Below are 27,142 nucleotides of genomic sequence, written 5' to 3'. Positions count from 1 at the left end.
ACAAACACAAATATGTACAACGCTTCCTGTAGCCTACCCATTTCAAAATAAAAGCACTTCAGACTGCATCAATTCATTATTTTTTACATGTTTTATTGTGAAATAGATGCAGGGCTTCATAGTTTGTAGTAATGGTATTTATTTGAGTACACAGGAGTACTTATATATATATATATAACTATTGATAATGTGTGCAACAGCACAGGTTCGTTTAAATCACTCGGGGCAAGAGACGTGTTTAAATCAATAATAAATCAACTTTAATAAACACAAATACACATCATCGAAACACAAAACAAACCTAACACTTGAGTTAAAAATGAGTAACTAACTGGACAGGGCTGTGACTTACCACGACGACGAGAACCAAACAAAAGGGGGAAGGGGCTAATAAAACAAACCACCCGTGACACAGCACACCAAACAAAACAGGTTGTGAAGAAAACTCCCTCCACCAGGAATTGGGTCGCCGCCTCCGGGCCACAGCGGAATGAATGAATATATATAATATATTATATATAATATATATAATATATTCATTCATATATATTGTAATTAACTGTAACAACATCATGTGAACTCGATGAAGACGTGTTTCCTTGAGATCGGTCTGATTCGTCAATAGTTTGTTAAAATGTGGAAAACTCCCAAACGGCCCAACTCCATCAAATGAAGCCTGAGCTCAAACCCATGTTTCCTCCTGTGAGTTGAAGGTTGTTATATTTGGTGTTGGAGCTGAATGTGTGACTCCATCTGCAGAACTCTGCCACGTCAGGTCACATTCATACAGTCCAGTCACAGTGTGGTTTATAGATCTACAGAAATACAGCTGCATTGTGATGCATCATTTGACCGTTGTGTATTTCAATAACTGCTGAGACTTAGATCCCAACAGTAACAGTGTTTGACCACAAGGTGTCAACAAAGAGCCAGAGTACCTGGCTGCAGACAACATGGTTTTCCCATCAAGTCTAAACTGGATGAACTGGAATTCCACCATAGAAACTACTTTCTATGAAAACAAGAAATAAAACTGACGTGAGTGTAAATTCTATTTCACAGAAACTTGACCAAAGCCTTGATCATCTTTTCATTGGATTCATTTGACATGTAAGTTGTGATTTAGTGTTTTATTCACACACAGTATAAAACAAGTTGATGTCAAAGCAGACGTTACCGGAGCATCCGAGCACAGACTCACAAACAGATTCCTCCCCCAGGCCATTAGGCTTTTGAATCAGCAACACTGACCTCTGAACAGTCACCATGTACATTCTGCTTCATATTATATTTAATTTAATATTCCCACACCCTTTCACCCAGTAAACTGCTGCTTCATTTTGCTATGTTATATGTTATATGATATATACTATATGTTAAAGACTCTGCAGTTTGTTCTCAATGCTGCAGCTCATGTCCTGAAGACAACCAGGGTCAGAGACCACATGTCTCCTGTTTTAGCTTCACTACACTGACTTCCTGTTACATCTAGAATAGAATTTAAAATCCTCCTCCTCACCTACATCAATAATATGTCAGCATCAAACCTCAAAGAGCTGCTCGCACCTTATCACCACTAGAACCCTGAGCTCCCAGAACTCAGGCTGTTGTCCCTAATGTCTCCAGAGGAGGAGGAGGAGGAGCCAGAGCTTCAGCATCCAGCTCCTCTCCTGTGGAATCATCTCAGCTTCAGTTGTGGAGGCAGACTCCCTCTGTACGTTGAGGATTCAAACCTTCCTTTACGATAAAGCTTATAGTTAGAGCTGGTCCCGGTTCGTCTTAGACCTGATCTCAGTTCTGCTGCTGCAGGTCTAGAAGGTTGGGGTCACATGACACACAGAGCTTATTTTTCCAGCTTCTCCTCCCTCTTCTCCATCTTATCACATCAAAGATATTAGTATCTTATCAATACATGTGACTGACTGGACTTCTTCTCCGGAGTCCCTTTGCCTCCTGGTCCACATCCTGGATCATGATGGAGGAACGAGAACCAGAGATCGTGATAATAATGGTGGATCCTGACCGTGGTCTATGATTACAATGAGACATATTGTGAGGGCAAATCAACTTTGATTGATTGATTTGACATTCACATGAATCAGTTCATAATAATGTTCACTGCACCACACTGCTTTCAAATATACTGTAGGTGCTTTTATTGACATAAAATACAGAAACTACACAATTCATTCGAGTCACTTCTTGTAACAAAAGGACAAAACGTCTTTTGTATACATTGAATACTTTTTCAGATCTGTGTCCGAACCCGGCGGGAGCAGAGTTCCCACACTGCTTCTTCTTCATCTGTGAAAAACTCTTCATGTCTGAAAACAGCTGAAATTATTTTGTCAAACTAAAGTTTGTTGAAACCACAGTCGTTGAAACTGCAGCTGCCCCTGCAGGCAGAGACGAGTCATTACAGGCTGCAGCCGACACAGGCTTTAACCCTAACCCTTTCACGAGGACTTGGCGTTCTGCGGCGGCAGCTTCCTGCGATCCTTCCCTGCGTTCCTCTTCCTCTTCTTACTCAGGAAGTTCTGCAGTTTCCCAGTCTTCTTCAGCTCCTGGTACTTCTCCGCCAGCTGCAGCTTCTTCTTCTCCGCTGAGAAAACCAGAGGAGGTGAGTTTAGTTTCAGAGTAAAAACATCAAGTCTCAAAATGTGACACGAGAAATATTCAAATAAAAGTGATTTATAAAAAATGAATTACAGTTCTTAAGGAAGAAGGGTTGAGCTCCCTGATTGGCTCGCTCTCTCTGCTGCCTCTTGAACTGCAGCTCTCTCTCTCTCTGCTGCTCTCGGCTCTTCCTCGCCCGCTCCTGGTTCTCCTGCAGGTCAAAGGTCACAGGCTCTTGTATTGTTCTGATTCGATGGCAGCAGGTGAGATGCAGTGGGATGCTGTGAGACTCACCATCCGCTTCAGGAGGAACTGAAGTTTCTCCTTCTTCTCTTCACTGATCTTCTTCCTCTTCAGCTGCTTCTGGACGACCTGCAGAAAAAAACCCGGAGGTTTCATCTTCAGTCCAATGGCGTCCACACCGTTCATCTGAGACTGAAGAGCTGGCTCCTCACCTCTTTCTCTCTCTGTTTGATGTTGTCGATGAACTTGTACGTCTTCTCAAAGATCTCCGGCTTGTATTCTCCCGACAAGTCGTCAAATCGAGGATCTCTCAGCGTCTGAAGAAGAAGAAGAGACACCATCGTTTAAACCGAGCTTTGAAAACACAGACTCACTCCACACACTTCCTCCACTCACCGGTTTCCTGACGGCCACCACCTGACGGAGAAACGGCGCCGGCCTCTTGGCTGAAATCTCCATCGGCCTGAAATCAACCATGAAAACCACATGAACATCTGGTGGAGGGTTGGAGAGCAGAGAGGTCAGGGTTAGCCTAACCCATCACAGCAGAACCTGACGGGTCACCTGTTCTTGTTCAGTCGTCTCTTCTCGCCGCTCTTCGGTTTCTCTCTGTTCCCACAAGTGACCTCGTTGTAAACTTTGGTCCCGACTTTGTTCTGCAGCTTCATGACGTCTTCAAAGGACATGTGGGACAATTCTGAGGGACGAGTGTAAAGTTCATCATCTGTATATACACTCACTGATCCTCTTTATATAGTCATTGAAAAACAAACCTTTTTTAATATCCTCTCTTGTCTGGATTTTACTGCCATCAACATCATCTGCTTCTTCATCATCATCATCCTCATCATCTTCATCACCTCCGTCAGACTCCTCCTCTTCTCCAGACTCTTCTTCTTTCCCCTCATCACTGAATTCCTCCTCGTCCTCTCCTCTGTTGTGTCTCTGTTCTTCCTCAGTCTCTCCTCTTCCTCGTTTCTCAGAGAGCAGAGTGAAGTTCTTCTCCTCATCAGAACTATCATCATCACCGCTCCTCATCTTCCTCGTCTGCTTTGAGTCCGCTGGCTCCTCCCACCGCGGCTGCTTCCCCTCCATCTTGTTCTGTGTCTCAGCTGTGGGAAGACAAAGGGTCAAGAACAGGTAGACTCCGCCCACGCAGGTGATGTCAGCTTCTTCGGTCTCTAACGGATCAGAGGAAACACCAAACACATGGAGCTTGAGACTGAGACTTTCAAAATAAAATCGTTACAACTTGACTTTCTATAGAACAGATCGGGATCAGGGGTTTGTGCGACGAACTGTGGCAATACAGCTTCCCGCCACACGCGACAGTACTGAGATCAGCAGAGAAGGACTGCAGCTCTGTAAGAGAAGAAGACCGCTCCGCCATGTTGGATTCTCATGATAGAAAATGTTTGATGGAACCAGTTTGAGTAAGTTCATGGAAGAGGAGCTGCTGGTTCTTCTCTCGTCTTCTCACTTCCGGTTTCACCATGAGTAGATCTTCATCACGCTGCTCCTCTTCACTGCAGCGGCCGGACACTCAGTCACGTGACTATCGATGTTCATACTCGTGGCTGCAGCTAACAACATTAGCAGCATTAGCATCGGCTGCAGCTAACAACATTAGCATCGGCCGCTGTTCCCCAGCTTGTTCCCTCGAGACTCACGTTCTATCGCGATCATCACGGAGCCGGTTAGCGCAGATTCAGAGATTCTCTGATAAATGATCACGTGTCTTCAACTTTCTCCTGTAAATCAAATCACTTGTCAATCAAATCACGTTAATGGACAGAGGCTCTGCTCCGAGCCGAGGAATCGAACTCACGGCAACACACCCGCTCGTCCACTGTTCATATAAAGAGAGAAACATCTGGCTCTACCTGAGTTTAAGATGCAGCTGTTAAACGTCCTGTTTGTGCGCAGCCATTACACACGTGTCACCGCAGTGGCGTCAATCACCACTTCCGGTTTCAAAATAAAAGTGTCAATAGATTGTTTGAGGTTTTGAGTTGAAACCAGGATATGACGTTACATTGTGTAGAGACACCGGTTCCTTATCTTTCTGTTATATTCATACATACGGACACTTTTCTACACTGTTTTATTTAATAAAAGATTCACTTCCTCTGTGGAACAGACAGTGCTGCCCCCTGCTGGTCAGACCCAGGCATGTCCACAGTAATACAAGTATATGCTTTTATCTCCTCTAATAAATAAACCAACAATGTCAAAGTTTCATTACTTGGTCCCACGCTATGTCTACATGATGAGACGAGTCCAAACACAAGCAGTCCTGATGGAGAAGTGTCCCCTTATAGAGGTGTCCCCTTAAAGAAGTGTCCTCTTGAAGAATCGTCCCCTTGTAGATGTGTGACCTTATAAAATCGTCCTGTTGAAGAAGCGTCCTCTTGAAGAGGCGAGACGAAGAGGACATTTTGCAGCAGATTGTGTTGTCCCCACAGATCGAGGAGAACTGGGCAGGGTCAAAGGTCAATGTAGGGGTCGCAGTAAAAATGTAGCTGATTTACTTTGTATGAAATCAACTGATAAATAAAAACTATTTGAGGATTAGTGATTAATGTCTTCACACTTTATTTTTTAATTATATTAAAATGTCTGAACGAAACTTTCCATATGAAATAATTATTTTAGATCCTAAGTTTGTTCATCAAATATTCATTCATCCACATATTGAGCATCTTTTAGTTGTTGAACCACAAAACAAACTGCATCATTTCCTGTTTCTGCTTCAGATCCATAAGAGTCCAGATGAATTACAGCCGACATTCATTCTAAAGAAAAGTGTCTGAGTCTATGTTTTATGGAAGTGATCATCATCATTAGGTATTCCATTCATAAAATAACTTGTATTAATAGACTAAGCCTCATACTTCATATTTTAATTATTCATACAGATACATTTTTAAATGATAATAATCGCTCAATAAATTAAATAAGTAGACGCACCGAGCTTTAACCTGAACATGATTCTTTCAGTTGTGGCTTCATTTTAATTATTTATTATTATTATTCATTATTATGAGAGCCATCAAGTCGTCCATCTTTATTCACAGTCTGTGGTCTATATAGTGTCTCGTAGAGGCGCCTGCAATACCGCCACCTGTTGGACTGGAAAGGAACAGTTGGTCGCAGCCTCAGTGTCCCCTCTCTGTAGGGTTTATAAGACAAGTGGGTCCCCACGAAGAGGGAAAGACAGGTACACACACTAACGGAGGAGGGGGAGGGGTTTATTCTCGTTGCTAGGAGACCCGGGTGAACAGCTCTGTCAAGTCAGCTTTGTTTAAAGGGAAAAGGTTAAATCCCCCTTTCAAAGTAAAAGCATGTAAAACCTGATCACTCAGTGGACAGAAGAACGGAAGGTTATGGAAACGTGTTCCGATCAAAGTGTAAATATCAGTTTAGATGTTGGTTCCAGGTTCAAACGCTTCAGTGATGACGTCTCAATGTTCTTCTTCTGAGGTGACGGCCGAGGCTGGAGGACTTCTGTCCTTCAGGTGTCCCCCCCCCCCCCCCCATTCCTGTCAACGCAGTATCTCACTGCCTTGAGAGGGTTTCTTCAGATTTGGTGGACTCATAAAGGCCCTGATTGACTTCTGGGGGCCAAAGGTCACTGAGACATTATACAAATAAAAATGGATTGATTTATTAATTTGTGAATATGATATCTCTAGAACACCTTCACTGAATCCTTTCCAAAAAATTACAAATCACATCATTCTAATTTTGCTCAGAGGCAAATCAAAGAATCAGACACATTTCGTTATGGTGTGGTATGTTTAGTTTGATTTTATTAGATTTTTCTCAACTCTGTCATTTGGACTTAAAGGTATAAATCCACCTTCTTACATAGAAAGTGGGGATTTCTCCTCATATCTAGAAATGATGATTAATCCGACTAATCACAGGGCAGCTGTGTTCAGGGTTTAGAAATTGTAATCGTTTGACAACCCTCGTTAAAACATTGTGTTATTCTCCTGTAGAAGCCACAAGTCTGAAATCAACGTGTGTGATTAACAATGGAGAAGATCCACACTACCCACAATCCTCCGGTGCAGGTGAGACGTCTCTGATCGTGAACCAAGATCTTAAACATCATTTACACACGTAATCACCAGTTCCCATGGAAACGAAAGATGCTTTTAATGTGAAACATCACACCGGAAGTCTTTGGGTGACGTCACCGGGCTGATTTACAGCTCGTGAGGTGACGGGTCGTCAGACTGATCGGAGCTCCGCCCGCCGCTCCTTGTCTCCGGCTCACACCACACACCAAACAAACCAACCGACCTTCGGTTTACTGCTTCTTCCTCCTCAGGAAGATGGAGAGATAGAACAGGTCCAGGAGGAGAAGCAGAGGAGGAGCAGAGGAGGAGCAAAGGAGGAGCAGGTACATCTGAGGAGGAGGAGGAGGAGCAGAGGAAGGTTGGATGTGACTCAGCTGACAACATGATGCCGGTGAGTGACTGAACTGATCGTGTTGTTCTCATCACACAGAAAAATACAAGTGGACATAAACCTGAACTCTGATTTCATCTGTTAAATTAACTTAAGCTGAGATTCTTCATCTATAACCTCAATGATGAGCCAACTGAGGTCACGTGGTCTGGAGTCCAGCCAATGGGAAGAGTCTGTTTCCACAGTGACTGTATATAAAGAGGATCAGTGACTGTATATAGAGACTTTTTAAGATCAGTTAAAACGTTTCCTGAAACGTTCTGAATGTTCAATGAAGTTCATCAACATGTCTCCTCACATCTTCTACCATCTCCTCAGTTCCTCTGCTCCTTCATCTCCATCACACATGATGTAGAAACACTTTAAACATGAAGTTACAAACTGGTTCTTCTCATGTAGTGAATCCTGTGGTTGTGTTGTTGTGTTGTTGTGTTGTTGTGTTCAGTTTCATCAGCATGTGTGTGTCCTGGGAGAAGATCCTCACATGGACTGATCTTCATCACTGATCAATAAGATTCTATTTGACTCGTGTTGAGTTAAGAACAGGAAGTTGATCCTTGTGAACATCTGAGAGACAAACTTTGAATATGAGATTATCCAAAGAAAATCATAATGATTGAGTTTATTCATCTGGGAAACCTGATAAAACTGATAAAACTGATAAAACTGATAAAACTGATAAAACTGATCAACTCAAGAAAGAAAATATCAATAAACTCACAATCACGTCTCAGTAAAAACGAGGAATTTAAACGAGGAACCATGCATCAAATAAAGATTAAAATAAAAAATATATACATATTTGATATATATATATATATATGTATTAAATAAACTCAGCCTTTATTTAAAGTACTTGCTGACAATTATTTAAATAAAAAATGTTAGAAATTCTCCGGTTCCACTTTCAAATTCACAGTGGTTGTTTTTGTCCTTTTTCTTAATAATAAGGATAATAATAACAAACAAACTTTGATTGTAGAGCACCTTTAATTCAAGACAGTTCAAAGTGCTTTACATAGTATATAGATCAAACTAAAACCAGGTTAATCAGTCAAAATAAGAAGAGAACAGATTTTAAGGAACTTAAGAACATGTCACTATGACATTTAAAAGAAAAGAAATGAAAAAGAAAAATGTTTTACGTTTTCTTTTCAAGATCTTTCTTCTCTGCTATGAAGCATAACTTCATTCCTCTGGTAATTAACTAAACATCTTTAATTATTTCACTTGTGAAGTAAAGAAAAGATGTTTTTTACTTTATAAACAGTTATTAATAACTGACAGATGAATTAATAGTGTCGATCCTTAAGATTAAAATATGGATCTATTAAGGTTGTTGGTTATTAATCGTCCTCAGGAAGAGGACATGAAGTACAACAATTAGAAAATAATCTTTGGTTAATAACTAGTGACTCATGAGAGTTGATACTGAAAGTGTGTTGTGAGTTTGAACATGTGTGTTATAATAAGAGACTAAAACATAATGATGAGGAAGAGGAAGAAGTGAACTTACCTTTGTTCAGGTCTGTGTGTGTCTGTGTGTTTGTGTGTGTGTGTGTGTGTGTGTGCGTGCGTGTGTGTCTGTGTGTGTCTGTGTGTGTGTGAGTGTGTGTGTGTGTGTGTGTGTGTGTGTGTGTGTGTGTGTGTATGTGTCTGTGTGAGTGTGTGTGTGTGTCTGTGTGTGTGGTGTGTGTAACCGGTGCCATAGTGAAGTCATAACTTCACCTTAAATCATGTGACAGATTAATCTTTTACGTAAATCCACTGATTTATGTAAAAGATTAATGTCAATGTTTTTGTTCATCTCTACAGTTTGATATTTTACAGTTGAATTATACATTTTGTATAAATATAGATAAATGAAAACACAAATATATTAGTTATTCATTTCTATGTAAAAAATAAACATGTGAAATAAAAGTTTGAATATCAGAAAATATCATATCAGCCGATTATTATGGGATAAACTGCTCAGGCTCCAGTTGTGACGTCACCGTGACATCACAGACGTGACGTCTCTCTCACTCTCTTTGTCTCTCTGTCTGTCTCTATCTCTCTTTATCTGTCTGTCTCTCTGTCTCTCTTTATCTGTCTGTCTCTCTGTCTCTCTGTCTCTCTCTGTCTGTCTCTCTCTATCTCTCTTTATCTGTCTGTCTCTCTGTCTGTCTCTAGCTCTCTTTATCTGTCTGTCTCTCTCTGTCTCTCTGTCTCTCTCTCTCTCTGTCTGTCTCTCTCTGTCTGTCTGTCTGTCTCTATCTCTCTTTATCTGTCTATCTCTCTTGGTCTCTCTGTCTGTCTCTCTGTCTCTGTCGCTCTCTGTCTCTCTCTGTCTGTCTCTCTCTGTCTGTCTCTATCTCTCTCTCTCTATCTGTCTCTCAGGCCTCTTTATCGTCCTGTAGCTTCAGATTTTAATCTGTCTGTAGAATTAGCACAGCAGTTTAGTAACCCCCCCTCCAAATGCACACACACACACACACACACACACGTACACACACACACACACACACACACACATACACACACACACACACACACACACACACACACACACACATACACACACACACACACACACACACACACACACACACGTACAAACAGCTTTTATTTCACAACTTTACACTGATTAATTTCATTAAAATCCTGAAAGACTGTTTTCTTCATGACGACTGTGACATGTGTGTCTGAGATATGAAATATGAAATATGATGGTCTGCACTGACCTGACAGTGGAGCTCTGAGGATCAGAGACCAAGTTAAAGCAGAGAGATCAGAACCTGCTCGGTCAGGAGGGGAAGTTACATACGAATAAAAATCTGCAGAGAAAAGTTAAAACTGAGAACAAGTTGTGTCTGTAATGAACACTGTGCTCGGGGGGGGGGGGGGGGGGGCAGTTGGTGCACGGCAGGTCACAGCCCGACTGCAGACATATGGTCGACCGCGTCACGTGACACACCCATATTGGATTAATGAGATACTCACTCATTCATGCACACACACACACACACACTAACACACACACTAACACACACACACACACACACACACTAACACACACACTAAAGCCCTGCCTGCTGTCCAGGATACAACCACAGACAACAACATCAACACACAGTGTCTCTGAAACCAGAAACACACTGAGGTTGATGAAGTGGATCTCAGCCTCACACGGGACAACCTGTCCCCAAAACACCACATCACTCAGTCAGTGTGTGTCCTCAGAGACAGTGTGTCCTCAGAGTCAGTGTGTGTCCTCAAATACAGTGTGTGTCCTCAGAGACAGTGTGTGTCCTCAGAGTCAGTGTGTGTCCTCAGAGTCAGTGTGTGTCCTCAGAGACAGTGTGTGTCCTCAGAGTCAGTGTGTGTCCTCAGAGACAGTGTGTGTCCTCAAATACAGTGTGTGTCCTCAGAGACAGTGTGTGTCCTCAGAGTCAGTGTGTGTCCTCAAATACAGTGTGTGTCCTCAGAGACAGTGTGTGTCCTCAGAGTCAGTGTGTGTCCTCAGAGTCAGTGTGTGTCCTCAGAGACAGTGTGTGTCCTCAGAGTCAGTGTGTGTCCTCAGAGACAGTGTGTGTCCTCAGAGACAGTGTGTGTCCTCAGAGTCAGTGTGTGTCCTCAGAGACAGTGTGTGTCCTCAGAGTCAGTGTGTGTCCTCAGAGTCAGTGTGTGTCCTCAGAGTCAGTGTGTGTCCTAAAATACAGTGTGTGTCCTCAGAGTCAGTGTGTGTCCTCAGAGACAGTGTGTGTCCTCAGTCAGTGTGTGTGTGTTCTCAGAGTCAGTGTGTGTCCTTAGAGTCAGTGTGTGTGTTCTCAGAGTCAGAGTTTCCTCAGAGTCAGTGTGTGTCCTTAGAGTCAGAGTTTCCTCAGAGACCTGTAGAAGACGCTTGGCTGCATCTGACCGTAGCCTTTGAGCAAACCATCACGGACTCTCACCTTCACAGGATGAACGTTCAGGCTGGAAGACGCTGAAACCTGCCTCCCTTCGGTTTGGGGGCTGTGGGGGGGGCATCTGGCTCCGGGCCTGAGAGCGGGACATCCTGCTGGAGAAACAGATGGCACAATGCATCATGGGAGTTATGTCCACAAATATCTGTCCTGGCCTCAAATAGCTCAGGAAGTTGAGCTGGACTGTGGGTTGTGTGCTTCACATGCTGAGGTCCACCCGTCGTCCTCCAGAGGGCCAGTCCTGAGACACAGGCTGTCCTTGGTTCTGAAAAGTAGACGCCAGAGACATGAGGTTTTCAGGTTGTCCCCCTCCTGTTGTCCCCCTCCTGTTGTCCCCCTGCTGATGTCCCCCTCCTGTTGTCCCCCTGCTGTGAACACAACCTGCAGGAAATGACTCAGAGATGAACTGATTGATTTCAGGGGTCAAAGGTCAAAGTCACAGCGACCTGTATGAATCCTGAAATGCACGTGACTGTAACTTTGTTTATTCTATCGTTTATTAAGTCGTTCCTCAAATATCAACGTTCTCTCAAATTCAGTCTCTGAATGAATCTGATTATTATAGTGAACCTATGACACATGATGTGAGTCCATGTTGTGTGTTTGTGTAGATATTTCTCACCGTGTTCCTGAGCAACAATGACCAGCACTTCACCGAGGTGCCCATCACGCCCGAGACGCTCTGCCGGGACGTGCTGGCGCTCTGCCGGGAGCCGGGCGAGGCCGACTGCTACCTGGCCGAGACCTGGAGAGGAGCAGGTCCACAGATCTCTGATTATTGTTCTTACAGTAAAATACTAAAGTCTGGTGGACCCACGTGTCCATTACATCACAATCAGTCATTAATCAGTTCCTTGTTTGTAACCAATCAGAGCGCGTCGTCGGGGAGGCGGAGCAGATGATGGCGGTGCTGCAGCCGTGGGGGCAGCAGAGGGGGGAGGTCCGGTACCTGCTCCACCATCAAAGAGCTCCAGGACCAGAGACTGGTGAGAAGCACCAGCTGCTGGGGGGGGGGGGGGGGGGGGAGTGAGGGAACATCGACACCAACCCCCCCAACCAAACATATATTCATAAAATATATCAAAAGAAACACGAGGAGATTCCAGATCTTCTGGTGATGAGGGTTAGGGTGTGGACGAGATGTAAACAACAACATCTTTACACAGCAGAGTCCCGCCTCCTGCTGCTCTACAGGCTCCGCCTCCTTCTGCTCTACAGGCTCCGCCCCTCGAACCTGGATGTTCCCAGCTGTTTTTAGAAGCTTTATTTGTTTCTGTCTCATTCTCATGAACTTGTCAGGAAAGTTTCCTTCAGTCGTTGTCTTGGACTGGAGGTTGAGTTGATCAGAGAACTAACAACAGGCTGTCAGACCCATGTGCAGACACACAACCTGACTGTGTGTTTGTGTCCAGATGGATCCAGAGCGTCCGATCCGAAGCTGAAGAGGAACCAGGGGAGCGCTGCTGCAGAGAGACGTCTGGAGAACCAGGTGAGACTCACCAGAACTCACCAGAACTCAGTCAACAACCGTTTCTTCATAAAACCCACTGACACACTTCTTTATGAAGATTCTTTCACTGATGTTTTCTTATCTGGGATTAGTTCTTATGTGAGAACAGAATCTACACGGGTTAGGGTTAGAACTCACACTGACATGCTTATTTGATCAGTTATATACTGTACATATTCTCACACTGCACACAATGGGTCCTGTCTATACACTTTATATGTTTGGTTGATTACATTCATATCTTTCTATAGTTAAGATATATAACTAGTTTCAGTCCCGTGCTGCGTCGCTCCCTCTTCAATGTTCTTCTCAGGTTTCTGGAGTTTCTGTGTGAGCTGCAGTCTCGTTTCCTTTATGGATCTTAACCGTGTGTTAACGATGCTCATGAGGAAAAACGTGCTTTCAAATGATAAACAAATGGAATTGATCAAATAAGAAGAGATGTGAACCGTTCTGTTCTCGTGTTGAACAGGTCTCAGCTCCTCGTCTGGACGTGACCTTCAGTGACCTTCAGGATCTGGCGACTCGACAGCAGCAGATGCTGGCCTCCAAAGTACGACACACAAAGGAACACACACTGCTCACACACAAGAACACACACTGCTGCTAATGCAGCTGTCACTGCAGGAATTAACAGGATATCTTCAAATGTTTTAATTTCTCAACCAATCAACACTCAGCTGTTATCATTATGATGTGAACATTCAAAACCACAAGTTTTTATGTTCTTATGATTTATTAACACATGACGACTTCATAGCACATGTTCTCAAACTCGTTACTTCTACCGTCATTAAATCAAAAACACATTTACCTGCTTGTTTGTGTTAGAATCGTTTTATCAAAGTCCTTCAGGCCTGAGCAACGGACGTGTGAGCCTGTGTTCTACCTCAGCGCCTCCTTCTCCTCCATCTCCTCCTTCTCCTCCTTCTCCTCCTTCTCCTCCTTCTCCTCCATCTCCTCCTTCTCCTTCTTTCTCCTCCATCTCCTCCTTCTCCTCCTTCTCCTCCTTCTCCTCCTTCTCCTCCTTCTCCTCCATCTCCTCCTTCTCCTCCTTCTCCTCCTTCTCCTCCTTCTCCTCCTTCTCCTCCATCTCCTCCTTCTCCTCCTTCTCCTCCATCTCCTCCTTCTCCTCCTTCTCCTCCATCTCCTCCTTCTCCTCCTTCTCCTCCTTCTCCTCCTTCTCCTCCATCTCCTCCTTCTCCTCCTTCTCCTCCATCTCCTCCTTCTCCTCCTTCTCCTCCTTCTCCTCCATCTCCTCCTTCTCCTCCTTCTCCTCCTTCTCCTCCATCTCCTCCTTCTCCTCCTTCTCCTTCTTTCTCCTCCATCTCCTCCTTCTCCTCCTTCTCCTCCTTCTCCTCCTTCTCCTCCATCTCCTCCATCTCCTCCATCTCCTCCTTCTCCTCCTCACGACCCCTGTTGTCTGTTGCAGGAGCAGCGGCTGCGCTCCCTGAAGCTGCAGGAGCAGCGGCAGCAGGAGGCGTCTGAGCAGGAGCGACTGCAGCAGCTCAGAGAGAACGCACAGAACCAGGAGGCCAAGCTGCGGCGGGTCCGGGCCCTCAGGGGCCAAGTGGAGCAGAAACGCCTCAGCAACAGTAAACTCGGTCAGTGTCTGTGTGTGTGTGTGTGTCTGTGTCTGTGTCTGTGTCTGTGTCTGTGTCTGTGTCTGTGTCTGTGTCTGTCTCTGTCTCAGTGTCATTGTCAGTGTCTGTGTCTGTGTCAGTGTCTGTGTCAGTGTCAGTGTCAGTGTTAGTGTCAGTGTCAGTGTCTGTGTCTGTGTCTCTATAACTGTGGCTTCTACAGTTATAAAGCTGCACTGGTTGTTCTGAATGTGTGTGTCAGTGTCTGTGTCTGTGTCTGTGTCAGTGTCAGTGTCTGTGTCAGTGTCAGTGTCTGTGTCTGTGTCTCTATAACTGTGGCTTCTACAGTTATAAAGCTGCACTTGTTGTTCTGAATGTGTGTGTCAGTGTCTGTGTCAGTGTCTGTGTCTGTGTCTGTGTCAGTGTCTGTGTCTGTGTCTGTGTCCGTGTCTGTGTCAGTGTCAGTGTCAGTGTCAGTGTCAGTGTCAGTGTCTGTGTCAGTGTCAGTGTCTGTGTCTGTGTCTCTATAACTGTGGCTTCTACAGTTATAAAGCTGCACTTGTTGTTCTGAATGTGTGTGTCAGTGTCTGTGTCAGTGTCTGTGTCAGTGTCTGTGTCTGTGTCTGTGTCAGTGTCAGTGTCAGTGTCAGTGTCAGTGTCTGTGTCAGTGTCAGTGTCTGTGTCTGTGTCTCTATAACTGTGGCTTCTACAGTTATAAAGCTGCACTTGTTGTTCTGAATGTGTGTGTCAGTGTCTGTGTCAGTGTCTGTGTCTGTGTCTGTGTCAGTGTCTGTGTCTGTGTCCGTGTCTGTGTCAGTGTCAGTGTCAGTGTCAGTGTCAGTGTCTGTGTCAGTGTCAGTGTCTGTGTCTGTGTCTCTATAACTGTGGCTTCTACAGTTATAAAGCTGCACTTGTTGTTCTGAATGTGTGTGTCAGTGTCTGTGTCAGTGTCTGTGTCAGTGTCTGTGTCTGTGTCTGTGTCTGTGTCTGTGTCAGTGTCAGTGTCTGTGTCAGTGTCTGTGTCTGTGTCTGTGTCTCTATAACTGTGGCTTCTACAGTTATAAAGCTGCACTGGTTGTTCTGAATGTGTGTGTCTGTGGTTCAGTGGAGGAGGTGGAGCAGATGACTGGTCTGTTCCAGCAGAAGCAGAGGGAGCTGCTGGTTGCGGTGGCCAGGCTGGAGGAGCTCAGTGACCAGCTGGAGGTGCTGAGGAGCCCTCGGATGGAGCCCCCCCCCCCGCCTCCTCAGCACCATACCACGGCCTCCTCCACAGTGGAGCTGGAGCTGCTCTGTAAAGAGCTGCAGGTCAGAACTCACCACGGCTGGTTGAGAGGTCTGTGTCTGTCAGTGTCTGTGTCTGTGGTTACCTGTGTGACGCTGGGTCACTGATTTGCAGTGACTCAGGGAGGTTGTGTAACCACAGTTATTAAATTAGTTATTAATTATTATCATTATTTATTTCTGTAGCTACAATTGACAGATGCCCTGAAACGCCTCACACACCGGTCTGCTAACCCTCAGTCGATATAACGTGAACTGTAAAGAAGACCTGCTGTTCCACTCTCGTCCACCAGGTGGAAATAACTCTGAGACCAAATAAACCCACAGACTGTAAAGAAAGATGGACGACGTCTCTAGAGTGAAGCCAAAGTGTCTCCACCACAGGAGACAAGGACATGTCTATGATGTCTGTTCTGATCCGTTTGGTTTGAACCAGTTTGATGATCTACAAACTGACACGTGATGATTGACAGCTGACACTGGCTCCTGATTGGTTGAGATCACTGCTGCACAGACTCTAGAAGTGTGTTCACCCATCGTCTTTATTAAGTCTATGGTCGACACTGTAATTTACATTTGTTCCCTAAACACTTCACATGCAGGTTATTGGTCGATTATACGATTTTAAATTCAATATTACTAAAATGACAAAATATTCATTTACCATCCAATGAAGAATTCCACTTTATTCCTCCGTGATTTTTTCTTTCATTGTAAGAAGTTCACAGGAACTCTTCTGGTGAACATGTCAACACATCATCATTATGCTAAATATTAGACGACGAGTGAGTGAGGCTAACCTTAGCCTAGCAGGCGGGCTAGGCTAACTGTGTTTGCTGCTTCGTCCTCTCCCTGTGTCCGTCCCCTCCGCTGAACCCACGTCTTCGTGCTCCTCAGCTGAGGAACAAGCTGAACCAGGAGCAGAGCTCACGTCTGCAGCAGCAGAGAGACGGCCTGAACAAGAGGAACCTGGAGGTGGCGGCCATGGACCGCCGACTGGCCGAGCTCCGGCAGCGGCTGTGGAAGAAGAAGGCCGCCCTGCAGCAGAAGGAGAACCTGCCAGTAAGAAGAGATCCTCCATGTTGTTCCTGTAGCTCTGGTTCCAGCACTAGTTCATTGATCTCCTGGTTTTACATCATACTCAAGTCCAGCACAAAACCCTGCAGCACTCAGATCTGCTGGTTCCCTGCAGGTGGCGTCAGAGGGCCACGCCCCCCAGCATGGCGTGGGCTCCAGAGTGGCGGCAGTGGGTCCATACATTCAGCCGTCCTCCACAGCAGGCTCTCAGGGACCTCCGGTGCCGGCTCGCCAGGAGCCTCCAGTGAAGCCCATTCCCGACTCGTCCCTGAAGCCGCCTCCCAGACCCGTCAAGCCGGCCGCAGGTTCAGTTGAATGAGTTTCAGATAAGCTGGTTTCCTCCCACAGCTCCTCAGCTGCACTTCCTGTCTTCTGGATTTAATCTTCTTCTACTTGTTGCAGGTTTCAGCTCCTCTCAATGGAGCGACCGCTCAGACTCGAAGTCCAGAGCACTTCCCACATCTAGTGGAGGTCACAGCCACGCCTCCACACTGCCTCGTGTGTCCAGCCTCAGCTACTGCAACTCAGGTCAGTTTCTGCAGCGTCCAAAATATTAACAAGTATTTACACACTTTAAAGTTTATATTCATTTATACAAATGTCCGAAAAACGACATATTTTGTGTTTTATATTCGTCCTTTTACTTCCAGAAGGTTCAAGGTCATAACAGGAGACTGTATGTCCGGCTTCTGATTGGTTGGTGGAAGCAAACGATAACGAGATTGATGTTATCAATTCCAAAATTTTAAATGTTTAAATTCTCACTTCAGAAACTAGCAGAGACGTTTTCAAGCGTCTTTCTGTCTGATCAATGTTTTTAATGAATCTCTTCGACAGAGAGGAAGACGTCTGTGTTATGATGAAGGTTTTCTTTCCGCTAGGTGATGAGACCCCCACAGGTCTGAGAGGACTTTGTGGATCTGACAACCCGCCTCCTGTCCCGTCACGGACCAATCACAGCACTGACACCCTGCTCAGGGACAATCAGGTACGACAGCTGAGAAGATAAGATTTCACTTTTTTTATCCTCCATAGAGGAAATTTACAAATGACACAGAAGCACAAGAAAGTAGCAGCGCAAGGGGGAAATAGTTATACTAAGCGGATGGAGGAGCCCTCGGTGCTGGGAGGCTGGAGGAGTTCAGCCTGGGAAACACTTTGTCTCCTCCACTTCTCTGAAGGGTCTTCTCACACCCCACCTCAGCTCTCTAGGATTGTTCTGCTTTTTCAGAAGTCTGAATACACAGATGTGAAAAAGCCTTTTCAGTAATTTAAGTCCGCAGCAACCTTCATTAGTAAAAAGATGAGCTGCTCTTTATGTCCATGTTTTCCTCTTCCCCTCTAGGCTTCAGGTAAATGCTTGTCCCAGGTGACAGCGCCACCTCCTGTTCCCGGTAAGCCCACACTGCTCTCTTCGTCCGGCCCACCAACCTTCTCCAGGCCCCCCTACAGCACCGGGACCTTCCCTGGTAAGGCTCGGCCAGTCGGCGGCCACCTCAGGGCTCCAGGAGTCCTCTCCAGCCACTGCAACACACTCCCTCTGCCCAGCAAGCAGGAGAGCCCCCCCGCCGCGGCCGTCCGGCCGTACACCCCCGACCTCTCAGACGGCCCTGTGCTGCAGAAGCCTCAGACGCTGGCGGCGTCCTCCATTTACTCCATGTACACCAAGCAGGCGTCTGTGGGGAAGGGCCACCAGGCAGGAGGCCAGGGCACGCTGCCCCGCAGCCAGCCCCGAGGTGCAGCACGCACTCTGATGTAGATCACATGTTGTGTGTTTAACATGTTGTTCTGACCTCAGTGTCTCTGCCTCACTACAGTGTACGGGAAGCCGGTCCTCCCGGCCAGCGGGGGGCAGCAGTCGGTCTCCTCAGACGACTCCGGCCTGAATTCTGATGCCTGTGTGTCTGATGGGAGCGAGGCTGGTTGTCTGGGTAACGGCAAAGGGGTCAGTGGAGAGACGGCCGAACGAGCCACGCCCCGACCGCTCAGCCCCACCAAGCTCCTCCCCTTCCTGTCCAACCCTCACAGGAACCCCAGCGATGCGGACCTCGAGGCCCTGCGGCGCAGGCTGCACCACGCCCCCCGGCCCCTGAAGAAGCGCAGCTCCATCACGGAGCCCGAGGGCCCGGCCGGACCCAACATCCAGAAGCTGCTCTACCAGAAGACCACTCTGGCTGCCATGGAAACCATTCCCTGCGAGACAGTCAGTCCAGCGGAGACATGTGTCCAGCCTGGGGGACACGACCACCGGGGGGGCGGGCTAGATGTCCATGACAACACTGGGTTGAGCTTCAACCAATTGCTCGCTGAGAGCCCTGAGGACTCGCTGACTCCGCCCCCTCTGCCCCCTCGCTCACCCATCCCTGACCCCGCCTCTTGCTGCTCCCAGTGCCCCGCCCTGGAGGACAAGGAGGAGGAGGTGCGTCCTTCCTCAGTCCACCACGACCACTTTCCAGAGGAGTTCCCCCCGTACCCCCCCCCACCATACCCCAGCTGTGGGGAGACAGAGCAAGGAGACTACACCAGCAGCCTGCAGCCGCCGGAGGTCATGGGGCAGGAACCAGTTCCGCCGGTGAGCGTTTCAGTGGGACAATAATCAGCAGGGCTCATGTTGTGTTATTATGAGAATGAAGGGTTAAGGTTCGGTTCCATCTAAACGTCTTCCAGCAACAAACACATGGACGAGTAGTAACTGTAAAAAACTTAGAAACATAGCAAAGATTGGACCAGTTATAAATCATCTTCTTACAGCGTCCAATAGAAACAAAGAGACTCATTCAGAACCAGAACCAGAACCAGAGAACACATAAGATCCAGCTGCTCTGGTTCTTCCACACAGGTTTGACTTGAAGGTTCTGACCCAGTTACACAGCTGCCTCTCCAGAGAACCATGTTCCCTCTAGAACACTGAGAACATCAGAGGTTCCAACAAACCAGAGAATATCTGAGATGCTTCAACTACACGTTGTGTATCAGAGAAGCTGGTTCAGAAAACAACTTTAATTCATTTCTCTTTACTTCAGACTTGAAGTAGATCTTACACTTTCACTCCTGCACTTAATATTTTGAATGACATTTTAAGGTGTCTTTATTTGTATCTTGTATCTATATTGTTTGTAAAGCTACTTTTCTTGTCAGAAAGTTCTTATACAATTGTATAATTAGTATTAAAGGCTCAGTTCCCTCTGTTGTTTGTCTCAGGGTAAGAGGTCTATCCTCAGGAGAGTCGGATCTGAGCGGGTGGACCCCACGCTGCGGGTGAAGTTCAACGCTCTGGCTCTTCTGCTGGACTGTTCTCTGGAGGGCGAATACGACCTGGTCCAGAGGGTCATCTTCAACGTGAGTTTCGTCAGACGCTCTATCAGGGAGTCGCTCCACGGAAATGATCACATCTGATTCATATTTAATGAATCAGTGACAATCACTCATCATATAATCCCTCTTATTCAGAGGAAACCATCTATATGTAAAGCAGCATTGTGTGTTTAAAGCTGTTCGATGTTCATGTTGTTAAATGAACCAGTGGAGCTGCTGGGTGGAAGTGAGAGTGACCTCTGGTGTCTGCAGGTGGACGACCCCAGCTCGGCCAACGACGAGGGCATCACCGCGCTGCACAACGCCGTCTGCGCCGGACACACGGACATCGTCAAGTTCCTGGTTCAGTTCGGAGTCAACGTCAACGCTGCCGACAGCGACGGCTGGTGAGTGTGAACTGGTCTGCCAGTGGGCTCTGCGTCCAGAGGCTGTGGTAACCAGTTGAGTCCTCTTGTTCCTCCAGGACTCCGCTCCACTGCGCCGCCTCGTGTAACAACGTTCAGGTCTGTAAGTTCCTGGTGGAGTCGGGGGGGGCCGTGTTCGCCACAACCTACAGCGACATGCAAACAGCTGCCGACAAGTGTGAGGAGATGGAGGACGGCTACCAGCAGTGCTCCCAGTTCCTCTATGGTGAGGAACGGTCATGTGACATGTTCACTGGAAACAGAAGCTGAGGTCTGTGATGGGGGGGGGGGGGTGTTGATTCCCACACGGGTCAACTGAGACCACAAGGAGCTTCCTGATAATCTAATGTTCCCAAAACTGGATCTATAAAATAAGATTTATTAGTTCCTTAACAGGGGTCCCATGGAGGTAGTGGGGTAGATGCAGAGCTCCTTCAGGTAGTGGGGTAGATGCAGAGCTCCTTCAGGTAGTGGGGTAGATGTAGAGCTCCTTCAGGTAGTGGGGTAGATGCAGAGCTCCTTCAGGTAGTGGGGTAGATGCAGAGCTCCTTCAGGTAGTGGGGTAGATGCAGAGCTCCTTCAGGTAGTCGGGTACATGCAGAGCTCCTTCAGGTAGTGGGGAAGATGCAGAGCTCCTTCAGGTAGTGGGGTAGATGCAGAGCTCCTTCAGGTAGTGGGGTAGATACAGAGCTCCTTCAGGTAATGGGGTAGATGCAGAGCTCCTTCAGGTAGTGGGGTACATGCAGAGCTCCTTCAGGTAGTGGGGTAGATGCAGAGCTCCTTCAGGTAGTGGGGTACATGCAGAGCTCCTTCAGGTAGTGGGGTACATGCAGAGCTCCTTCAGGTAGTCGGGTACATGCAGAGCTCCTTCAGGTAGTGGGGTAGATACAGAGCTCCTTCAGGTAATGGGGTAGATGCAGAGCTCCTTCAGGTAGTGGGGTACATGCAGAGCTCCTTCAGGTAGTGGGGTAGATGCAGAGCTCCTTCAGGTAGTGGGGTACATGCAGAGCTCCTTCAGGTAGTGGGGTAGATACAGAGCTCCTTCAGGTAATGGGGTAGATGCAGAGCTCCTTCAGGTAGTGGGGTACATGCAGAGCTCCTTCAGGTAGTGGGGTAGATGCAGAGCTCCTTCAGGTAATGGGGTAGATGCAGAGCTCCTTCAGGTAGTGGGGTACATGCAGAGCTCCTTCAGGTAGTGGGGTAGATGCAGAGCTCCTTCAGGTAGTGGGGTACATGCAGAGCTCCTTCAGGTAGTGGGGTAGATACAGAGCTCCTTCAGGCAGTGGGGTAGATGCAGAGCTCCTTCAGGTAGTGGGGTAGATGCAGAGCTCCTTCAGGTAATGGGGTAGATGCAGAGCTCCTTCAGGTAGTGGGGTAGATGCAGAGCTCCTTCAGGCGGTGGGGTAGATGCAGAGCTCCTTCAGGTAGTGGGGTAGATGCAGAGCTCCTTCAGGTAATGGGGTAGATGCAGAGCTCCTTCAGGTAGTGGGGTACATGCAGAGCTCCTTCAGGTAGTGGGGTAGATGTAGAGCTCCTTCAGGTAGTGGGGTAGATGCAGAGCTCCTTCAGGTAGTGGGGTACATGCAGAGCTCCTTCAGGTAGTCGGGTACATGCAGAGCTCCTTCAGGTAGTGGGGTAGATACAGAGCTCCTTCAGGTAATGGGGTAGATGCAGAGCTCCTTCAGGTAGTGGGGTACATGCAGAGCTCCTTCAGGTAGTGGGGTAGATGCAGAGCTCCTTCAGGTAGTGGGGTACATGCAGAGCTCCTTCAGGTAGTGGGGTAGATACAGAGCTCCTTCAGGTAGTGGGGTAGATGCAGAGCTCCTTCAGGTAATGGGGTAGATGCAGAGCTCCTTCAGGTAGTGGGGTAGATGCAGAGCTCCTTCAGGTAATGGGGTAGATGCAGAGCTCCTTCAGGTAATGGGGTAGATGCAGAGCTCCTTCAGGTAGTGGGGTAGATGCAGAGCTCCTTCAGGTAGTCGGGTACATGCAGAGCTCCTTCAGGTAGTGGGGAAGATGCAGAGCTCCTTCAGGTAGTGGGGTAGATGCAGAGCTCCTTCAGGTAGTGGGGTAGATACAGAGCTCCTTCAGGTAGTGGGGAAGATGCAGAGCTCCTTCAGGTAGTGGGGTAGATGCAGAGCTCCTTCAGGTAATGGGGTAGATGCAGAGCTCCTTCAGGTAATGGGGTAGATGCAGAGCTCCTTCAGGTAATGGGGTAGATGCAGAGCTCCTTCAGGTAGTGGAGTAGATGCAGAGCTCCTTCAGGTAGTGGGGTAGATACAGAGCTCCTTCAGGTAGTGGGGTAGATGCAGAGCTCCTTCAGGCAGTGGGGTAGATGCAGAGCTCCTTCAGGTAGTGGGGTAGATACAGAGCTCCTTCAGGTAGTGGGGTAGATGCAGAGCTCCTTCAGGTAGTGGGGTAGATGCAGAGCTCCTTCAGGTAGTGGGGTAGATGAAGAGCTCCTTCAGGTAGTGGGGTAGATACAGAGCTCCTTCAGGTAGTGGGGTAGATGCAGAGCTCCTTCAGGTAGTGGGGTAGATGCAGAGCTCCTTCAGGTAGTGGGGTAGATGCAGAGCTCCTTCAGGTAGTGGGGTAGATACAGAGGTCCTTCAGGTAGTGGGGTAGATGCCGAGCTCATTCAGGTAGTGGGGTAGATACAGAGCTCCTTCAGGTAGTGGGGTAGATGCAGAGCTCCTTCAGGTAGTGGGGTAGATGAAGAGCTCCTTCAGGTAGTGGGGTACATGCAGAGCTCCTTCAGGTAGTGGGGTAGATACAGAGCTCCTTCAGGTAGTGGGGTAGATGCAGAGCTCCTTCAGGTAGTGGGTTAGATGAAGAGCTCCTTCAGGTAGTGGGGTAGATGCAGAGCTCCTTCAGGCAGTGGGGTAGATGCAGAGCTCCTTCAGGTAGTGGGGTAGATGCAGAGCTCCTTCAGGTAGTGGGGTAGATGAAGAGCTCCTTCAGGTGATGGGGTAGATGCAGAGCTCCTTCAGGTAGTGGGGTAGATGCAGAGCTCCTTCAGGTAGTGGGGTAGATGCAGAGCTCCTTCAGGTAGTGGGGTAGATGCAGAGCTCCTTCAGGGGCCTTCAGGAGCTTTTGATTGTGTCTCACTGTTTGTCACAGCTCCACTGACCTTCTCTGTCCTGGCAGGCGTTCAGGAGAAGATGGGCGTGATGAACCGCGGCGTGGTGTACGCCCTGTGGGACTATGAGCCCCAGAGGGACGATGAGCTGGGCTTCACTGAGGGCGACTGCATGACGGTGCTGAGACGGGAGGACGAGGTGGAGACGGACTGGTGGTGGGCACGATGTGGAGATGGAGAGGGCTACATCCCCCGCAACCTCCTGGGGGTGAGGCCACTCAGTTTGTCTTCAGACCGCTGATAGAGAAACTTGAAGATGGTTAAAATGAATCAGTCAATCAAATGTGTGTAACAGAGCAACAACAACAATATCACAAATATAGAGAGTAGAGTGTCCAACATAAATCTAGAGATTCATCAAGTGTTTGAACTGTGTGTTGTATATCTACACAGTCTAGTTATAATCAGGATCCACAATCAGCTGCCAACCGCTAGTCCATGATCAGGATCCACCATCAGGATCTGTGTCCATGATCAGGATCCACCATCAGGATCTGTGGTCCATGATCAGGATCCACCATCAGGATCTATGGTCCATGATCAGGATCCACCATCAGGATCTATGGTCCATGATCAGGATCCACCATCAGGATCTATGGTCCATGATCAGGATCCACCATCAGGATCTATGGTCCATGATCACAGTCTGTGATCCACCATCAGGATCTATGGTCCATGATCAGGATCCACCATCAGGACCTATGGTCCATGATCAGGATCCACCATCAGGACCTATGGTCCATGATCAGGATCCACAATCAGCTGCCAACAGCTAGTCCATGATCAGGATCCACCATCAGGATCTATGGTCCATGATCAGGATTCACCATCAGGATCTATGGTCCATGATCAGGCTCCACCATCAGGATCTATGGTCCATGATCACAGTCTGTGATCCACCATCAGGATCTATGGTCCATGATCAGGATCCACCACCAGGACCTATGGTCCATGATCAGGATCCACCATCAGGACCTATGGTCCATGATCAGGATCCACCATCAGGATCTATGGTCCATGATCACAGTCTGTGATCCACCATCAGGATCTATGGTCCATGATCAGGATCCACCACCAGGACCTATGGTCCATGATCAGGATCCACCATCAGGACCTATGGTCCATGATCAGGATCCACCATCAGGATCTATGGTCCATGATCAGGATCCACCATCAGGATCTATGGTCCATGATCACAGTCTGTGATCCACATCAGGATCTATGGTCCATGTTCAAGATCCACCATCAGGACCTATGGTCCATGATCAGGATCCACCACCAGAATCTATGGTCCATGATCACAGTCTGTGATCCACATCAGGATCCACGATGTGCTGCAGCTCTGATCCTGGATCTGATGGAGCAGCAGAACTCCGGTGAAGGAGTCACGTCAGTAACATGTGTTGATGAGACATTAATGTGATACCGATGGAGAAGAGGAAGGAGAAGCTTTCTGTGTCATGTGACCCCGACCTTCTAGACCTACAGCAGCAGAACTAAGATCAGGTCTAAGACTTACCTGGACTGGGTCTAACTAGAAGCTTTACTGTAAAGGCAGGTTGGACTCCTCAACGTACAGAGGGAGTCTGCCTCCACAACTGGAGCTGAGATGATTCCAAAGGAGAGGAGCTTGATGCTGAAGCTCTGGCTCTGGCTCCTCCTCTGGAGACTTGAGGGACGACATGTCCTACGTGTCATGCCCTCTACTGGTCATCTGAGAGAATGCAGCTTTCAGACACTTCCATGTTGGCTTCACTTTCTTTAACAGAATTGAGTCAAAGGTTACACAGCAGAATTTAAAGGAGATGAATGTGGATCATCCTCTTCAGACCTTCTCCTCCTTCACGAATCGCAGGAAGAGTCTGAAGTCCTGCTCTCTTCATTAAACTCCACAGGGAATTGAACCGTCAACCCTAAATCTCATCTCTTTGAATCAGGCCTGAAAGCAGCTCTGAGGATCCTGTGACTCAACAGTCTGATGTAAGAAGTTCCTGTTTTTAACTTTATCTTAACTCTTTTTATTTCCCAGCTGTATCTGAGGATCAAACCGCGGCAGAGGAGCCTGGCCTGAACCTCCCAGGGACAAGTCCTCCATGAGACGAGCAGCGAGGGACGTCCTCTGGACTCAGGAGTGTGTGTCCAGAAGAGACGGATGTTTTTCAATCTGCACAGTAGAACTTCTCCTCAACTCATTTGTTCCAATGGTTTTTCCTCTGACGTCCGAGAGCCTCAAAGGAAATGAGAAATTATTTTTGGTCCATTTTGTAATATTCTGTCTTTTTTCAAGATTGAATTTTTTTTTTATTGAACATTGAAATCAAAGGATCAATTTGTGCAAACGTCCAAAAGACTGAAACTACAAAGTCTCTCTTTTAATATTTCATTTTGTATTTATTATTAAATGTAAACCTTCTTTCACAGGATCAATTAGTTTCACCCAGAATGTAATGAAATAGCTAAATGATTAAAAGATTAATTTACAGGGCTGATTTACCAAAAACATGTTTCTAATGCACCAGAACCGTAAAATATGATGATGTGAGATTTAATTTCTACAAACACTGAATGAAACTGATTTATTTTATTTGTCTCTGTTCTGCTTCAGTTTGTTTAACATTAAAATCTAATGTTTGGATTTTGTTTAGTTTCTCTTAATTCTTTAACATCGCTTATGGTCTTCATATACAGTCACTGATCCTCTTTATATGAAGTTCCACCGTTGTTAAAATGTCTTCTTCGTGTGTTGAACTACTTGCTGCACTGCCCCTAGTGGGCCCTTCATGTCCTTCAGCTAGAATCTCAACAAACTGCACCTGAGGCTCCAGCTTCTCCGTTACAGACGGACTCTTTTTCATTAATGCTTCTCTGAAAGCTGTGTGTGCTGAAAACAATTCACCACCAGACCAATAGGTGGCGCAAAGACGAACTTAGAGAAGCCTACCTCATGAGCTCTATATATGCAGAAGAAGTCATTGATTGATGGTCCGTCAAAACGGAGAAGCATATATCGGCCTATAGGCCTTAAGAACATGTGATTGTTTTCAGACGATTCAACTTTTTTTCCTCCTTCACGACAAAAACATCAACCTCTGTCGTCTAATAGGAATCAAATGTTCCAATGTGACGCTGAGCAGCCAATCAAGCGACGGGTGGAAAGATGGAACCTCGTCTCTGGAGGTGATGAAGATGACGGGACACGAAGATCTGACGAGATGATCAGAGACAAAGAAAAAGGTTTAAAAACGTTTGTCTTCACATCTGTCAGACCATCAGTGAGTGTTTATGAAGACGATCAGAGACTGCAATAACTCCAATAAATATTATTATTGTCATTTTGAACCACTGTTATGACAATAGAGCATAATCCTATAAGTTCATCCTTTCAAATATTAATGAACTTAATTCGCAAGAATATTCATTCTGACTTTGAATTAAATTTAATATATTAAAGTCTCTGAATTAACATTAAATAAATGAAACCAGCTCAGTGAACAATATGGTTATGATTTACATGAGTTATTTGGTTTGTATACCAGCTTTTCCTCACACAG

The 27,142-nt window shown here is 46.7% G+C and overlaps 2 protein-coding genes across 6 annotated transcripts; one reads left to right on the top strand and one right to left on the bottom strand.

The window, feature by feature from the left end:
- Positions 1–2,132: 2,132 nt before the first annotated feature.
- Positions 2,133–4,888, bottom strand: rrp36 (ribosomal RNA processing 36). 5 transcript variants are annotated; one of them, XM_062388532.1, is made up of 9 exons: positions 4,743–4,820; positions 4,530–4,610; positions 3,633–3,971; positions 3,424–3,556; positions 3,256–3,322; positions 3,072–3,176; positions 2,911–2,988; positions 2,710–2,827; positions 2,133–2,602 (listed from the first exon to the last, which is right to left on the bottom strand). In XM_062388532.1, the coding sequence occupies exons 2-9, from the start codon at positions 4,543–4,545 to the stop codon at positions 2,457–2,459; spliced, it is 1,002 nt and encodes a 333-aa protein (XP_062244516.1). In that variant the 5' UTR covers positions 4,546–4,610; positions 4,743–4,820; the 3' UTR covers positions 2,133–2,456. The 5 variants fall into 5 exon arrangements, with proteins under 5 accessions (XP_062244516.1, XP_062244517.1, XP_062244518.1 ...); XM_062388533.1 differs by lacking the exon at positions 4,530–4,610 and having other exon boundaries at positions 4,743–4,888; XM_062388534.1 differs by lacking the exon at positions 4,530–4,610 and having other exon boundaries at positions 3,633–4,040; positions 4,743–4,872.
- A 2,233-nt stretch (positions 4,889–7,121) lies between these two features.
- LOC133954483 (apoptosis-stimulating of p53 protein 2-like) lies at positions 7,122–26,224 on the top strand. The gene is made up of 18 exons (XM_062388927.1): positions 7,122–7,338; positions 11,897–12,044; positions 12,158–12,271; positions 12,698–12,774; positions 13,268–13,348; positions 14,228–14,399; positions 15,481–15,680; positions 16,554–16,718; positions 16,849–17,038; positions 17,136–17,261; positions 17,615–17,721; positions 18,079–18,469; positions 18,551–19,305; positions 19,935–20,072; positions 20,301–20,434; positions 20,512–20,678; positions 23,600–23,799; positions 25,621–26,224. Exons 1-18 carry the CDS (start codon positions 7,330–7,332, stop codon positions 25,660–25,662), a joined length of 3,216 nt encoding a protein of 1,071 aa, XP_062244911.1. The 5' UTR covers positions 7,122–7,329; the 3' UTR covers positions 25,663–26,224.
- Positions 26,225–27,142: the final 918 nt, after the last annotated feature.

This window comes from Platichthys flesus, chromosome 5 (genome assembly GCF_949316205.1).
Source record: "Platichthys flesus chromosome 5, fPlaFle2.1, whole genome shotgun sequence".
In the NCBI taxonomy this organism is placed as follows: domain Eukaryota; kingdom Metazoa; phylum Chordata; class Actinopteri; order Pleuronectiformes; family Pleuronectidae; genus Platichthys; species Platichthys flesus.
The sequence above is the reverse complement of the archived record's forward strand: the minus strand, read 5'-3'. Positions and strand labels throughout refer to the sequence as shown.